The sequence below is a fragment of the Crotalus tigris genome, unplaced genomic scaffold (genome assembly GCF_016545835.1).
Source record: "Crotalus tigris isolate CLP2741 ecotype Arizona unplaced genomic scaffold, ASM1654583v1 scf7180000024461.5605484, whole genome shotgun sequence".
Lineage (NCBI taxonomy): Eukaryota > Metazoa > Chordata > Lepidosauria > Squamata > Viperidae > Crotalus > Crotalus tigris.
Window position 1 is genome coordinate 1,880,646 of NW_024100632.1, and position 15,529 is coordinate 1,896,174.

At 47.7% G+C, this 15,529-nt stretch overlaps 1 protein-coding gene across 1 annotated transcript in view; it reads right to left on the minus strand.

Moving 5' to 3' along the window:
- Positions 1-130: 130 nt before the first annotated feature.
- The window catches only part of GCN1 (GCN1 activator of EIF2AK4), a 38,405-nt gene continuing 23,006 nt past the window's right edge, over positions 131-15,529 (minus strand). Inside the window, exons 36-58 of the mRNA XM_039332666.1 lie at positions 14,853-14,967; positions 13,831-14,010; positions 13,018-13,238; positions 12,807-12,875; positions 12,332-12,470; positions 11,457-11,653; positions 10,975-11,117; positions 10,544-10,661; positions 9,573-9,788; positions 8,775-8,939; positions 8,240-8,401; positions 7,600-7,692; positions 6,954-7,097; positions 6,079-6,348; positions 5,767-5,880; positions 4,712-4,942; positions 4,077-4,270; positions 3,120-3,234; positions 2,568-2,664; positions 2,054-2,202; positions 1,745-1,852; positions 1,205-1,423; positions 131-684 (exon numbers count right to left, since the gene is read on the minus strand). Of these exons, the coding sequence (XP_039188600.1) occupies positions 559-684; positions 1,205-1,423; positions 1,745-1,852; positions 2,054-2,202; positions 2,568-2,664; positions 3,120-3,234; positions 4,077-4,270; positions 4,712-4,942; positions 5,767-5,880; positions 6,079-6,348; positions 6,954-7,097; positions 7,600-7,692; positions 8,240-8,401; positions 8,775-8,939; positions 9,573-9,788; positions 10,544-10,661; positions 10,975-11,117; positions 11,457-11,653; positions 12,332-12,470; positions 12,807-12,875; positions 13,018-13,238; positions 13,831-14,010; positions 14,853-14,967 (3,585 nt within the window). The 3' untranslated portion in view covers positions 131-558. The remainder of the gene's footprint in view (positions 685-1,204; positions 1,424-1,744; positions 1,853-2,053; positions 2,203-2,567; positions 2,665-3,119; positions 3,235-4,076; positions 4,271-4,711; positions 4,943-5,766; positions 5,881-6,078; positions 6,349-6,953; positions 7,098-7,599; positions 7,693-8,239; positions 8,402-8,774; positions 8,940-9,572; positions 9,789-10,543; positions 10,662-10,974; positions 11,118-11,456; positions 11,654-12,331; positions 12,471-12,806; positions 12,876-13,017; positions 13,239-13,830; positions 14,011-14,852; positions 14,968-15,529) is intronic.

The window sequence follows — 15,529 nt, forward strand, 5'->3', positions numbered from 1 at the left end:
CAAGCCCACTGTGGTTTAGACTTGCATGCCTGAATTCCAATAACCTTGGCCCAGCTTATTACGCTCCAGCAAACCAACAGTTGTTATTTTCACGTATGTGAGGATGTGTACCAATAATGATGGCCAACAAGAGATTGAAAGCTTTTTAATAAATTGCCATTCAAACCCTTTCTGCATTTCTCTGGCCCCTTGGATGATCTGATTTGCAGAATCAGTCAGCAGCCTTCAGAGCCACCTCAAGCCAACAGCACCTCAGAACAAAACTTGCTTTTGACAACAAAAAAATTTTCCTTCCTGCTTAAACTCAAGTGAAAACGTCTCCTTCCACGCAGAGGGATGTGTGAATTCACCACTAACTCATTACCAATCAACAGAATTTAAAAAAAAAAAAAAGAGGGGGGAGGGACAGGCCAAATTCTCTTGTTTAAACCAGCAGAATAATTAAGGCTATTTTTTTCCTTCTTAATCGGCTCACAATTAGCATTTTCGAAAATGAAAACATCGTCGGCTTTGACTTGCAATGCTGAAGCAGCAAGGGTCAAAGGGCCAACTTGCTTTTCACGTCAGGATAGTGTCGTCAATTTGTTCAACCGAGTCGGCTTGATTGGCGAGCTTTTTCAGGGATCGCCGGCAACTCTCATTCAGCAGTTCCAGACTGGCAGCGTCAAGGATCTTGGAGATGGACTGCGAGACACCAAATTCAGAGAAACGTTTTCAGTCCACCTTTATGCCCCTAGAGGTCTATTTCATGGTCCCAATTCACATGCCTAAGGCAGGACTAGAACTCACAGGCTCCTGGTAATTAGCCCAGGTCACCGGGCTGGTTTTCATGCTTAAGGCAGGATTGGAACTCACAATCTCCTGATTTCTAGCCTGTGTAGTGTCACCACTACACCATACTGGCTCTCTCTTCACTAAATTATGAATAGTATTATTATATCACACATTCTATCAGTATGTTATTAAATGAAATGTAAATTATCAACCCTTTGCAAGCCTAGCCTGAAAACTGCCTTCCCACAGTCTAAGAGAAGGGATGACATAATTGCCATTCTGAATCCAGCAAATGAGTCCATCTCTAGTCCTACATCCCAACCACACACTTTGTGAAGTGACACGCATCACAAAGTAAAGTGCAACAGGCTCGGTTCTCCCATCGCTTCTGGCTCCATCCCCCCCCCGGTCACCTAAGGCAGGCCATTACCTGAAGCATCTCCTCGCCTTCTCGCATCTTCAGGAGGTTGACAATGGCCTGGTCACTGTAAGCCCTGACGCTGGTGTTCTTATCTTTCGTGTTGTCCAGAAGCGCCTTGAGGATGGGCTTGGCCACAGGAGGGTCCAAGGAGGGGAGAGGGGCTTTGTTGGCCCACCAAATCATCTTCTCTGCAATCAGTTTGATGTCGCTGGATGGATTCTGAAGACACTGAGACAAGCAAAGGGGAAAGCCGTGAAAATTTGGGGACCCCATTGTGACCGCTAAGTCAAGGACCATCTATTGATCAATATCAGAACGTCTAATCCTAATTCTTTATCTAAGAGGAAGGGCGGCGTAAGTGATTCTGAGTCAGTTGAAAAGGAAGAGGGGGCACCATGCTCCTTAATAAAATATTTAGAACAACAAGAGTTGGAAGGGACCTTGAAGGTCATCGAGTCCACACACACACACACACAATCCCGTTTCAAGAGAATCGGGGTGTAGAGACATCTGAATTCAAGCCAGCCCATCAAGGGGCTGCCACCTTACCTTGATGAAGAGGTTGGAGAGCTTCGGGGGCAAGTTCCCTCCGTTGGTTTCTATGTGATGCTTCATGAGGAAGCCCATTCCTCGGATGCCGGCAATAGCAATGGGGATCTGCAGCCAGAGAAATCAGCGGAGAAGCAAAAAGCCATCAGACTCCAGCAGAATCCAAGATCAGGCAACACTATTGCAAAAATCAACAGTAAATATACTCCTGGGCAAAAGTCTTGGGCCTCCAGAAAATGCAGGAGATTGGGATGCAGTGTTCAAAAGCAGAAGAAAGCAGAAGCCAAAATCCCAGATGGAGAGATTTACCCGGTCAGCGACCGTGTTGCTGAAGATCATCTCGTGGACGCTGTTCGAATACTTGGGGGCACACAGCCTGCTGGCCGCCGTGTTCACAGCCACCGAGAGGGCCAGACTGCGTCCGTGCCTCACCATCCAGTCGATGCCAGAGACGTCCGCTGTGGGACGAAAAAAAGATGGTCCCTCATCCCAGCCTATTTCTATTTCCATTTCTATTCTATTCTAAATTGTGCAATTTGGCACTTGGCAACCGGTGCGCATTTACGACGGGGAATTGTGACCCAGATGGCTTCTGACGAGCAAAGTCAATGGGGCAAGCTGGATCTGCTCAACAATAGCTTGATTTATGCCACTACTGGGATTCACTGAACAACTAGAGCAAAGAAGCTTGTAAAGAGGGGTGCAGTTCACTAAATAACTGCACTTCTTGGTCACATTGTGGTCATTAAGTTGAGGACGACCCATCGTGACAGAAAATAATGTCCCTTCAGCCCCTCTGGGGAATTTCCCCCCCAAAGCCCACCAAGAAGATGATTCTGGAGGACGCCGCCGAGTTCCTCGTCTGTCAGAAACGCACACATTTCGGCCAAGCAACCCGCTGAGGCCATGCGAGTCGCATCCTGGCAAGGAAAAAAAAGCAAAGAGAATGTTTCCATTCACAACAAAGGTTACCAGCCAGAAAAATTTTCACCCCTGATTTCTTTATAATGTAAGCTTTCCGAGATAAATTTTATATAAATATAAAATATGGAATTATGAATGATAGTTAGGGCTGCAGAAAAAAACAGTTGCAACCAGTCTGCCTTCCACTGAGGATCTGTATACCACACAAGCCAGAAATACGGCGGTGAAAACTTGCTTGTATGTACACTGAGATCTTCTGCACAGGAGACAAATTCCTTGTGTATTTGGCCAATAAAGAAATCAATCAATCAATCATCTATCTATCTATCTATCTATCTATCTATCCATCCATCCATCCATCCATCCATCCATCCATCCATCTATCTATCTATCCATCCATCTATCATCTGGTGAGGGTTGCAACCCATAAGCTTCCACCAAGCGTGGATACCTCTTCGTGGCCCAGCATGCTGAGAAGGACGGTGATGATGCTCTTCCGAACAGGAGCATCCACTTTGGCTCCTGCCCCCTGGGTTACAAACCGCAAAGCTTGAAGCATGGTGTCCCTGAAAAGCCCCAAGAAGGAGAGAGAAAGCAGAAAAGTCAGCAGGAGTTAAAAACAAGGGAACGAGCAATAGAAGCACCTCTTGCGTTGTACTGTTATTTATGAGAATTGCAAAATCCCCAGGTCGCCATTTAATCGCCGTTTGCAACCTTCCCAGCCGGCAAAGTCAATGAGGGAAGCTGGATTCGCTTAATGAGTGCTTAACATCCAGGCCAAAAAAAAAAAAAAAAGGCAGTGAAATTGGGGGCGATTCATTTAAAAATGGCCTTGCTTAGCAACGGAAATTCTAATCCCAATGTTGTGGCTGTCAGTCAGTCAGTCAGTCAGAGGCACCTGTATAAATCTTTCTAGTGGTTAAGGCACCAGGGTAGAAAGCAGGAGTTTAGGAGTTGGGTATGTCTAGTTTAATAAAGAGAAGAACGAGGGGTGACAGGATAGCAGCGCTCCAATATCTCAGGGTCTGCCCCAAAGAAGAGGGAGTCAAGCTATCCTTCAAAGCCCCTGAAGGCAGGACAAAAAGCAACGGGTGGAAACTCATCAAGGAAAGAAGCAGCCTAGAACTAAGGAGGAATTTCCTGACAGAACAATTAACCAGTAGCTTTGCCTTCAAAAATTGTTGGTGTTTCACCACTGGACTTTTTAAAGAAGAGACTGGACAGCCACTTGCTTCAAACTGTACAGGGCCTCCTGCCTGAGCAGGGGTTGGACTAGAAGACCTCCAAAGTCCCTTCCAACTCTTGTTATTCTACCCTCTTCTAAAATGCACTTTCCAGAATGAAACCCATGGAGGAAAGAGGAGAAGGAGGCGGCATCAGCCCCCCCTGGGCCCGCTCAGTCACTTGCCTGATGCTAGAGTCTTCGCTGGTGCGAATGCCGTTCAGCAATTCGGTAAAGAGAGGATCCACCTTGGCGTGAATAGCAATCAGCTTCCCCAGGGCGTCGGCGGCTTTTAAGCGGACCACCCGGTTGGGATCTTGCAAGGCTTTGGTGAAGGTGGTTTGAAGCTGAGGCAGGAACGGTTTCAGAGCGATGCCCACCTATCAGGGTGACACATGACACACATCAATGCAAGTACAGGTGGTCCCTGACTTACAACCGTTCCTTTAGTTACAACAGGTGACTTATGACTTTTTTTTTTTTTTACGCTTATGACTGTTGCAGCCTCTCCATGATCACGTGATCAAAATTCGGACGCTTGGCCACTGACTCATATTTACGACAGGGATTGCAGTGTCCCGGGGGTCACTGGCTGAGGAATTCTGGGAGGTGAAGTCCACAAGTCATAAAAGAGCCAAGTTTGAAGACCCCTGCTTTAAAGCAAGGGATGTGCAAGCTTGGCCATTTGAAGACCCGTGGACTTCAACTCCCAGAATTTTTTATTGGGCAAGCTTTCTTGGCACATTCTTTTTTAAAGCCCACACCATGGGGTCCTCACCCAAGCTCTTCCCGGATTTTGTTCCCAGCGTTTCCTTGCTTACCTTGGCCAAGAGAAGACTTAAGGTTTCCAGCAAAGCCACCTTGACGTTCCAGCTGAAACGGTCTCCCAAGATCCGGATCAGGGGCCCAGTAATGCTGACCACAGATGGTTTCAGAGCTTCGGCGGAGGTCAGCTTAATAACCAGCCCCAAAGCTTTGGCCGCCTCTTCCTTCTGGTCTGAGTTGCCGGTCAGGACCCCCTCCCGCAGCATAGGCAGGATGGAGGTCACGCCCTGGGTGGGAGGAGTCAAGGCAGACAGGTGGTCAGTGGAGAGACAGGTGGGATTCACCTTCCTTTCTATCCAACTGCCAAGTTTAATTATGATGCAGCTTGGTTGCTTTCTTACAGATGATTCATCACCCAATGAGTGCTGATGATGTTACCTAGTTGGGCTATGAAACGCCTGCAGGAAAACAATCAAGTTCAGAGAGCACTAAGGACCCCACAGTCTTCCTCCTTCTCCTCCTCCTCTTCCTCCTTTCTGCAACCCCACTTCTCCCTTCGGCATTAATGATACAGCAATCCTGTTGTTTACAGGAGATGGTATGAGGACTTCAACGGCTGATCTTCCATTACAGGAGAGACACAAAACCACTGAAAATTCTTCCAGGACAACCACTTCAAAACTAAGGCTTCAATTCTCAAATTTTCTATCTGGTTTAAACGAAGGAATTTGGAGTCTGTAGTAGCGTTACCGTCCCAAGTTTCCAAGTTGGGGATAAATGTCATCCAGATCATGGCTGTCCCAAAGGTGCCTTTTCCAAAAAAGGCAACTGGACTTTCTTCTTTAAAAACATTACCCAAGAACAAGTTAGAGCTGAAGAAGCTTCTTGGATGAGAAGTGAAACGTTTTCAAGGGGAAAAAAAACAACAAGAAAGCCCAGTTGCCTTTTAGGGGGAAAAAAAGCACCTTTAGGATATATTGGGGACAAATGTGCTACGGGAAGAGAAGGTCCCTCCTGGGGATGGTCCAAATTGTTCATGCTGCAGCCATCAAACAGGGTGACCATCCCCACAATGATGATGCTCAGAGCCTTGTCTGCCCCCTGCTGTTACCTTCTTGGGAATGCAGAATCCAGGCACGTGTTCTCCGGCGGCATCGTTGCCAACGATACGAATATCCCTGTGGAGGTCTTCTATGAGGGCCAGCTGGCTGCCAGCATCTAATTTCTAGGAAAGGAACCAGAATTCCATCGCATGAGGAAGCATCCATCAATGACAGAATAACAGAACCACAGAGCTGGAAGGGAGTTTGGAGGTCATCTAGTCCAACCCCCCCTCGCTCAGGCAGGAGACCCTGTACCATTTCAGACAAATGGTGGTCCAATCTCTTCTTAAAAGAGAACCAGGACCACTTCCAACTCCTACCTTGCTGATGGCGTTCAGCGCATCCCAGCTTTCGTTCAGAACCACGGAATTGGTGTCGTTAAAGAGGCGGATAAGGCCCGAGACCAGGTTGCGCAGATGGGCTGTGTAGTCCGCCTTGGTCTTGGAGCAGTAGATGTTGAGGATGACCGCCGCCGCTTGGCGCATCCCGACTTCGGCGCTGCGAGTTGTGTCTAAGAGATCCTCAATGATAATCCTCTGCCCAGCCTCATCCTCTACTGACAGGATTACAGCCTGGCAATTCAGCATCTCCTGTGAGAAATATTTGCGGTTGTGTCAGAAACTTTTCCGAGACTCTCCGGCCTTTATCGTGCTTTGGGCTCTTATAGGAGATCAGCTTGAAATCAAACAAATGTTCTCTTAAGGCTGAGATTCATCGACGCTGCTTAATAGACAATGGACAGAACAAGGCCAAACTACAACTTTAAAACACCTAGTGGAGAAGGCAATCTGGCCCTTTTACTACTTTTCTATACCTCTCGGTTTTATACAGGTAGTCAAGGACTTACAACCATTTGGTCGAACTGCAGGCTGTGGGCAGAGTTTGTCTGCAATACTGCGCTTTAACTACTTGTGCCCCCAGGGCTCAGACAGGAGGATGACTCAAGGGCCGAGCTGAGGAGGCAGGAAGGAAAGCTCCAGGAACCATAGCCAAGGACATTCGGAAGGCCTCGTTGGGTGAAGATGACAGAGGTAAGGGCCCAAAAAACCCCCCAAGATGGGCTGGCCGGAATGGGTGGGCATGTAGAAGATGAACTGTCACCTCTGGCTAGAGACAAGAAATGAGGTGGCTTTGGGGAGAGGAAGGGCTAAACCAAGATTCGTGGGATGAGACGTTCAGGGAGAAACAAACTTGCCTGCTGTTCATCGTTTGTGCCAAGCCTCTCCTTGAGGGCTGACATCATGGCAGGAAGAATGACACCCAAGTGACGGGTGAGAGCATCACCAGCCACAGTGGACAGGAAGGCCAGGACTCTGGTGTTGACGGGAGGAGAAATGAGCTAATGGAAACAAGGAAAGAGATTTACAGTTAATATTAAAGAAAGGGGGAAAAACCAGCACGTCTGTTCTCTCTCTCTCTCTCTCTCTCTCTCTCTCTCTCTCTCCATCTATCTATCTCAAGAACAAAATTCTTGAGGATACACAAGAACAAATTTGAATTAAAAGATGGAGGAAGGAGACCGTCGAGCAAGGAGTAACATTAAAGGAGGATCTGGCTGAAGGATCTGACCTCACTTATACTACTTGAATAGTTGAGGGTTGGAGGGCCTAAATGTAAAACCAATACGCTCAAGTGGAGAATGCTGTGTGAATGTGGAGATATGCACAGTCCAGCCCATCTGCTGGTATGTCAGCTATTACCAGAAACATGGACTGGTAATGACTTATTTTTGGCCAACGAGAAAGCCAAAGAGGTAGCTTCATTCTGGCAGTTTGAAGTTAGATTTAAGCACAGAAGAAGCAGAAGAGGAACAGGAACAGAACCGAAAGAAGAGATGGTACCTTTGGCACCAAGTAGGGCAACACAACTCGACTTTTCACTGCCATAACCTGCTTTAGACCATCCAGGGCGAACTCTGAGGTTTCTTCACAGTCCTAGAGGAAGAGAAGAGCAGGGACAGACAGGGTTAATTCTCCTCCAAAGCCCAGAAGGCACAACAAGGAGTAACGGATGGAAACTTATCGAGGTCGAGATACAACCTAGAACGAAGGAGAAATTTCCTGACAGTCAGAACAATCAGTCAGTGGAACGGATTGACTCCGGAGGTTCTGGCTGCTCCAACACTGGAGGTTCTCAAGAAAAGACTGGAAAGCCAATTTGTCTGAAAGGGTGTATCGGGTGTACTGCTTGAGCAGGTGGTTGGACTAGAAGACCTCCAAGGTCCCTTCCAACTCTGCTATTCTACCGTCCATGAAACCCAAGGCTCAGCAGATATGGCTGGGGTCCCAATTCAATCCTACCCGCTGGAACAGACGGCAGGTTTCTTCACCCAATAAAAAGCCAGCGTCTTTGTCTTAACAGGTGCCCCTTCAAGCCAACCATCAAAGAGGCAGCAGAGGTGAGTTGTGCCATGTTTACATTCAACCCAGGAGGTTCCGAGAAACACCGGGGGGGGGAGTGGCGAGATTTCAACATCCCTACCAGCTGCTTTAGCAGGAAAGGAAGGATGTCTTCAAGGGCCTGGTATCCAATTGTCGAGTGCAGCTGTTCAAATGTTTTGGCGGCTGCTTCTCGCACTTCTTCCAGAGGGTCACACAGAGCCTTCCGGACGGTGGGAAGAAGAGATTCGGAAAAACACAGCACCTGACACGAGAAATAGGAAATGTTTTCAGAGCAGATGCAAAGGAGGACTCGCCGAAACAAATTGTGCAGGACAGAGACAGGTTTAAGCTCCTTCGCTTAAAATAACAGAAGAACGCCTTCCTGCAATAAACTACAGTGGTACCTCGATATTCATTTTTAACTGGAGAGAAAGGAAAGGAGGGAGGGAGGGAGGGAGGGAGGGAGGGAGGGAGGGAGGGAGGAAGGAAGGAAGGAAGGAAGGAAGGAAGGAAGGAAGGAAGGAAGGAAGGAAGGAAGGAAGGAAGGAAGGAAGGAAGGAAGGAAGGAAGGAAGGAAGGAAATGTACACCAACCTTTAATAACTCCTAGGAATATTAGCAGAAAAATTCACTTACTGCATCCCGGCTGGTGGACTTCATGATTTCACTCAGGCCAATACAGACTCCCTGGCGCTTGTCACTTTTTTCGGATCTTAGACCCTCTTCCAAAATGGGGATGATCTCCGGAAGGATCTTCTCCCCCAGCTTTCGGACGAGATCCCCCAGCGTCCGTGCCGCAATCTGCCGCCAAAAGATACAGGTGAGGCAACCGAGTCAACAAAATCCAATATTTGACTGGCGATTTGCCACGCCATCATCATCATCAACAATGTGATCACTGTATCCAGTTCTGTGCTGCTGGTTTTACCCAAAAGGAACTTATTCAGGATCGCAGCTTTACAGGCAAAAAGCGGCAGAGATCACTGCCTCAAATCAACCCTTGAGCCCGTACAGAAGTCCTCAACTTACAATCTTTCATTTGGTGACCGTTGCAAGTTACAACGGCAGCGAAAAAAGAGATTTAGGACTCATATTTATGACGGTGGCAAAGTCCTCGGGATCGTGCGATCCCCTTTTCTGAGAAGCCCACTCAATGGGGAAGTCAGATTCTCTTAACAACCGTCGTTACTAACACCTGTGGCAAGCAAGGTGGTAAAATGGGGCAAAAGTCACTGAGCCCTCATCTCACTTAGCAGTGGAACATTTGAGCTGTCAACTGAGGTCGTAAATTGAGGACCACCTGGACAGAGTCTTACATGGGGAGATTCCGGATGCCCCAAAGCAAGTAGGAACAAAGACAGCGATTGCTGTTCAGAGATGAAAGAGCATTTCAAACATCGAGCAGGAATCAACCGGACGGCCCAAAGACTTAACTGTTCTCTTGTCCGCACAGGTGCTGGCCAGGAACCCCAACAGGAGGCCAAAAAGGGTTGGCAGAATCTCACGTAGGGTGCGTGGGGTGTTGGAAACCACAATTTTCCAAACGTGCAGGGATGCCTGGCGAACAGCCAGCTGGGTATCGGAACGGCCCATGTAAAGCCCAGCCAGAACTCTGTTCCTTCGTCCTACCCCAAGTGCGTTGATGATTGCCTGGAAATTACAATTTAAAAAAAAACATGTGGAAATTAGAAAGGTAAAAGCCGTTATTTCCCCCCCACACACACACACACACCAAAACCAAGCATCCTTTTGTTTTGAAAAGGCCATTTAGATAAGACATTTAGAACTCTTTTAGTTCCATTAATTGTATCAGAGTTATTTAGGTGAGCTCAGAAAGCTCAAGGAAAAGACGTTTTAAAAAAGGAAAGGCAGCAAAATGCATGTCCTGTATTAGTCCTCCTTAGGAACTTCCGCCACAAGACGCAAACGGATGCCTCCAGAGGAAGGAAGCACGCTTCTCCAGGGAAATCATCCCCTCTGGTTCAATGGATCTCTCCTGGTTTAAGATGATAAACTGCAGGAGATTTAATTAGATCTCCAAATCCTGGTAATTTTGCTAGCTAGGCTGACTCGAGAGGAGAAACGGCCAGTCAGAGAAAGTGCCTGTTTGTTTTATTGCACTGAATTGATTTTGGCTATCCACTACAGCAGACTCTTGAACTCAGCGCTCCCCAACCTTGGAGGCTTGGTGGGCCAGCTGGGGAGGGGGGAGAAAGGGGAACCAGGCTGTGTGAGCAGCGGGCCAGCACACCCGTGCCATGTGCAGGCAGCTCGACTTGTGCAAGTTAAATTGCACACACATGCACGTGTGCGTCAGCCTGCCCCCTCACTTGGCCTGGTTGTGAACAGGCCATGGCCCGGTCATGAGCTGCAGCTCACAGTTGGGGATCCCTACTTTAACTTACTTTGTTAGACTGGGCTGTTCCAAAATTATCATCCTCTGAGGCCGTCTCAGTTGTCATTTTCCCAGAAACTCCTGAAATGTGGAAGAGAAGATCCCCCAGCAGCTGAACTGAGCTGTACCTGTTTTCCAAAACACAAAAACACAGACTGAAGGAAAAGGCAGGGTAACCGGGGTTTACACTGAGCTAAAGAGATTGTGGCCTTTTTTTTTTTCAGGTTGCATACGGGCAGTCCTCAGTTTAGGACCACATCTGAAACTGGAAGGAGAGATAGGTAGGTAGGTAGGTAGGTAGGTAGGTAGGTAGGTAGGTAGGTAGGTAGGTAGGTAGGAAGGAAGGAAGGAAGGAAGGAAGGAAGGAAGGAAGGAAGGAAGGAAGGAAGGAAGGAAGGAAGGAAGGAAGGAAGGAAGGAAGGAAGGCAGGCTAGGTCATACCTGATTCTCCAAAGGTCATCGAAGAGGCCTTGTTCCAGTTGAGGAAGGAGCAACGCGATAGCAGTCTCTGCATACATGCTTATGATTCTCTGCCCTGCACGGAGAGCCGTGTCCCGCACGAACTCATTCTCATCTGCCAAGGCCTGAAAGGATCACAAATCACCGGTAACATACACAATTTTTTCTGCTCCGGTGTTGCACCTAGACGAGCGGGGAATGGATGAAATCCCTGGCCTGAAGTCACCCAGCCGGCTTTTCATGCCTAGAAGTCGCCGTCTGCTGATGATTGGTCCAAAGTCACCCAGCTTCCCTTTCATGGCTAAGGCAAGACTAGAACTTACAGTCTCCCACTTTCTACCCACTAGACCAAACTGGTCCCAGAAAGCTACCTCTAGCCATTCCCAATCTCAAGCTGATCTCTTTTAGGGGGGGATCAATCCAACCTTTTCTCCCCAATTTCAGGATCTGCTCCAAGGTCTCACCTTAAGGATGCAAGGTATAATGGGCCCAACGTAAGGGGTGAACTTTTCGCCAAAGGTGATAGGCAGGTAGTTGAACATCATAATATAACCGTCCCGAACGTGGGGAGCGATGTCCACTTTGCTCGCCGTAGCCACGATGTCTGGCATCAGTTTCTCCAGCTTCTCTACTCCCAAACCAGCCATAACCTCAGCCAAACCTAGAACAACAAAAAAAACCCATCCTTATAACCAACAAATCGACAACTGTAACGCTCGGGCTTTAGCATGCAGAGAGTCCTCGACTTACGACTGTCACTGAGCCCACAATTTGGTTACACAGTCGTAAAGCGGATCGCCATGTGCCCCCACTAAATTTTGCCATCTTTTTTTGTACAAATTTTTTCTCCATGCCTACACTTTAAATGGCGGGGAATCCTCTATATGTACGACCACAACGGAGCCCCCATTTGTTAAGTGAGTTTTTTGCCCCGTTTGACCACCTTTCTTGTCGCAGTTATTAAACGAAATCACTGACCACCTTTCTTGTCGCAGTTATTAAACGAAATCACTGCCGTTGATAAGTCAGTAAAAGGGGTTTTCAAGGTTGTTAAGCAAGTCTGTCTTCCCCATTGACTTTGCTTGTCAGGTCACAAAAGAGGATCACGTGACTCCCCAGGACATTGCAACTGTCATAAATATGAATCAGCTGGACAGTCATTTGTCAGAAATGGCATAGGGTTTCCTGCCTGATGACCTCCAAGGTCTCTTCCAACATCATCATCATCATCATTATTATTATTAATATTATTTCATGAACAAAATGAGGGCCTGTAGCATTTGCGTACCAAGCTATGAACTGAGCCCCCCCCCTGAAACCTCGCAACCCCCCCCCTTACCTTGGGCAGCACCTGACCGATCCACCGAACTCTGCTCGTAGGTCAAGGTTTCCATCAGCCAGGGCAGTAAGTCTTCAAAGCAAGACTCGCCCATGCCTTTCACCATAGCACCCAGCGCCTTTGCTGATACGGTCCGCACCTGGGGGGGGGGGTCCAAAGAAAAGCTACAGCAACTGGACAAAGAGGAGACACAGACGGTCTACAATGGGGGTCCCCAACCTGCGGGCCAAAGCCCACTAGGGGTCTGTAATTGGGCTGTGAAAACAGCTGGCAAGTGAGCGCACATCCTCGCTTGAGAATCAGCGGGCTCTCTGTTCACAGGAATGGCAGGCGCGTGCGCACCCTGCTCGTGCAAATGGAGTTGTGCATGCAAGCGCGCTTGTTGGCCACTTGAGCGAGCCGTGTCCTCCCCGTTCCCATTCCTCAAAGCTGGAAAGGTTGTGGAACTCTGCAAAGAAGTGGAGGGCCAACTGACCTCAGGCACAGGGTCCAGAAGAGACGTTTTCAATCCGGGAGTGACGCTAGGCAGGTAAGGAGCCAGATCCTGAGAGAGAGACACAGAAGGCAAGAAATGAGCTGGGGGAGGGTCTCCAATTCCCACTGGAAGTAGAGGGAATTTGAAGTGTGTTTGATCCCAGTCCTTTGCGCCTGATACCGTCCTCTTTACTTCCTCCTGGCCAACGTACCTTCTGGTCCGTCAAGGAGTACATATTCCCGATGATCTGGGCGGCCATTTTCCGGGTGTCTGTCGAGCGGTCCTGAAAAGCCCTCTGGACAATAGGCATGATGAGAGCCAAGGAAGGAGCATCGATGAAGTGGACAAATTTGGTGTCCAGCAAAGTCTGCAAGCACTTCTGGGTCTTTCGGGACGGATCGGTCAAGGCGTCCAACAGGACGGGAGCGATGGCTGTTTAGTGGAGGAGGAAGAAAGGAAAGACACACAATTGTGAAGACATCCAACTAAGCTCGAAGCCTCTCGTGATGCTGGTGAGATAAAGGTAGTTCTGGACTTACGTCCACAAAGGAGCCCGAAATTTCTGTTGCCAAGAAATGTGTTAAGTGTGGTCGTTAAGTCGAGGACTAACTGGACTAGAATGTTTTATCGGTCATTTTGCGTAACGGACAAAACATCCTGGAGGGTTAGAACAATTAATCAGTGGAACAACTTACCTCCAGACTTTGTGAATGCTCCAACACTGGAAGTTTTTAAGAAAAGATTGGACAACCACTTGTCTGAAATGGTATAAGGTTTCCTGCCTGAGTGGGGGGTTGGACTAGAAGACCTCCAAGGTCCCTTCCAACTCTGTTTATTCTATTCTATTCTGTTCTGTTCTGTTCTATTCTATTCTATTCTGTTCTATTCATTATTTCTATTAATATTCTATTCCTCAGTTGTGGAACTCTGATCCATTCAACGCAAGCCAAAGGTGTAACGCTCCCAGAAGGGGGAAAAATAAATGCCCCAAGCTGACACACGCAGAGCCCCCAGAACTTCTTACCCAAAATCTCCGGGTTCCTGATCACCGAGCCGATCTGCCTCAACGCCTGTTGCCCAGCCTTCTGGACCTTCACGTGAGAATCCGTCAGCACCTCCGTCAGCTTCGGCACGATGTTTGGCAAGCAAGAAGACAGCTGCTTGGGAGCGCAGTAAGCCATGGCTCCCAGCAACTCCACTGAGCCTGGGGAGCGCATGAGAAGAGAATAGGACCCCACCATTTTCCGGAGCTGGGGCAAAACCCAATCCATAGCCCTATCCTGCAGGGAAAGGCATCCTCAACTCACCAGAGTTTGTTTAGCGCAGGGCTCTTCAAACTTGGCAACTTTAAGACTGGTGGACTTCAACTCCCAGAATTCTTAAAGTTGCCAAGTTTGAAGACCCCTGGTTTAGTGACAGAAAAAAGGGACTTACGGCCATTTTTCACACTTATGACCGTTGCAGCATCCCCACGGTCCAGGGCTCAAAATTCAGAGGCCTGGTCACCGACTCATATTTATGACAGTTGACTGGTTGCCCAGAAAGCGATGTAGAATAGCATTATTAAGTGAACAAGGCTACAGTTATAAAGAAATGAGAAGAAAAATGGGTGGAAATGTAACCAAAGGTGGCATTTCTACTGTATGCTTTTCCCAAAAAGGTTTCCACAATTTTGGCCACTGCTGTATATTTGCTTTCCGTGAAGAGCCATATATAGAGATGTTTCTAAAGTGCCGGCTTTTTGCTTGCTTGTAAAAGCGACTCTTTTACTAATGATTCAATAACCTTTATTGTTATTTTTCCCTGTGAGCACAACGGCACCCATTAAAAATGAAATTTAGTTGCTTCCTCTCAAAGTGTACACATAACACAGCACACGCTTAAAACACACTATATACAACATATGCATAGATCTACATTCTTACATATAAGTAACATATAAATATTGTTCACTGTCTATCTTGAATACGGAGCGGAAGCCTGAGATGCCAGTAGCGTATCTACAACAATATTTTTTTTAAAAAAAGGCCAGGCACAAATTCTTACCAGCTTTGGTTCTCCATGAATCCTCCTCAAGAGCAGCTAACAAAGAGGGCAACACCAGCTTGACCCCGTGGGCACTTAAGTTGCTCATCACAGCCTTGGCACAATCATCTGCAGCCTTGTGGAAAAAGACATGGGGGGGGGGGAGAATCAAGAGCTAACAGTAAGCTAACAATAAACCACAATCTAATCAAGGAAACACCAAAACGATCCCACTAACACTGACAGGGCAGGCCATTGGTATATAGATATAAGAGCCAACCCCCCTCCCTTCTAGAACTGGTGATGTTACCTAGTTGGGTCATGAAACGTCTGCAAGAAAACCGCCAAGCTCAGAGAGCACCAAGGACCCCACAAATCAAAATCTGCCTCAACTTCAAGATTCAAGGGAAAGCACAGCTCTATTGAAGCGGAACCTATTCAAATCAGGTGGAATTGTACATCACATCCAGCCATGTGTTATTTTAAACACGGTTTGTTGGATAAACTACAATTGCTTAGGGTTCGTGTTATAGAACAATCCACAGCCAACAGACTAGCATGGTGGGATTTTCACAGTGCACTAAGCCCGTAACAAACTTGGGCACAGCCTTTTGATCAGAATGCCATCTGTGATAGGACTCCAGTCACATGCTAGTCTTTGGTTTACCTTCAGAGCGAACCACTGCTGGCTTGATCCA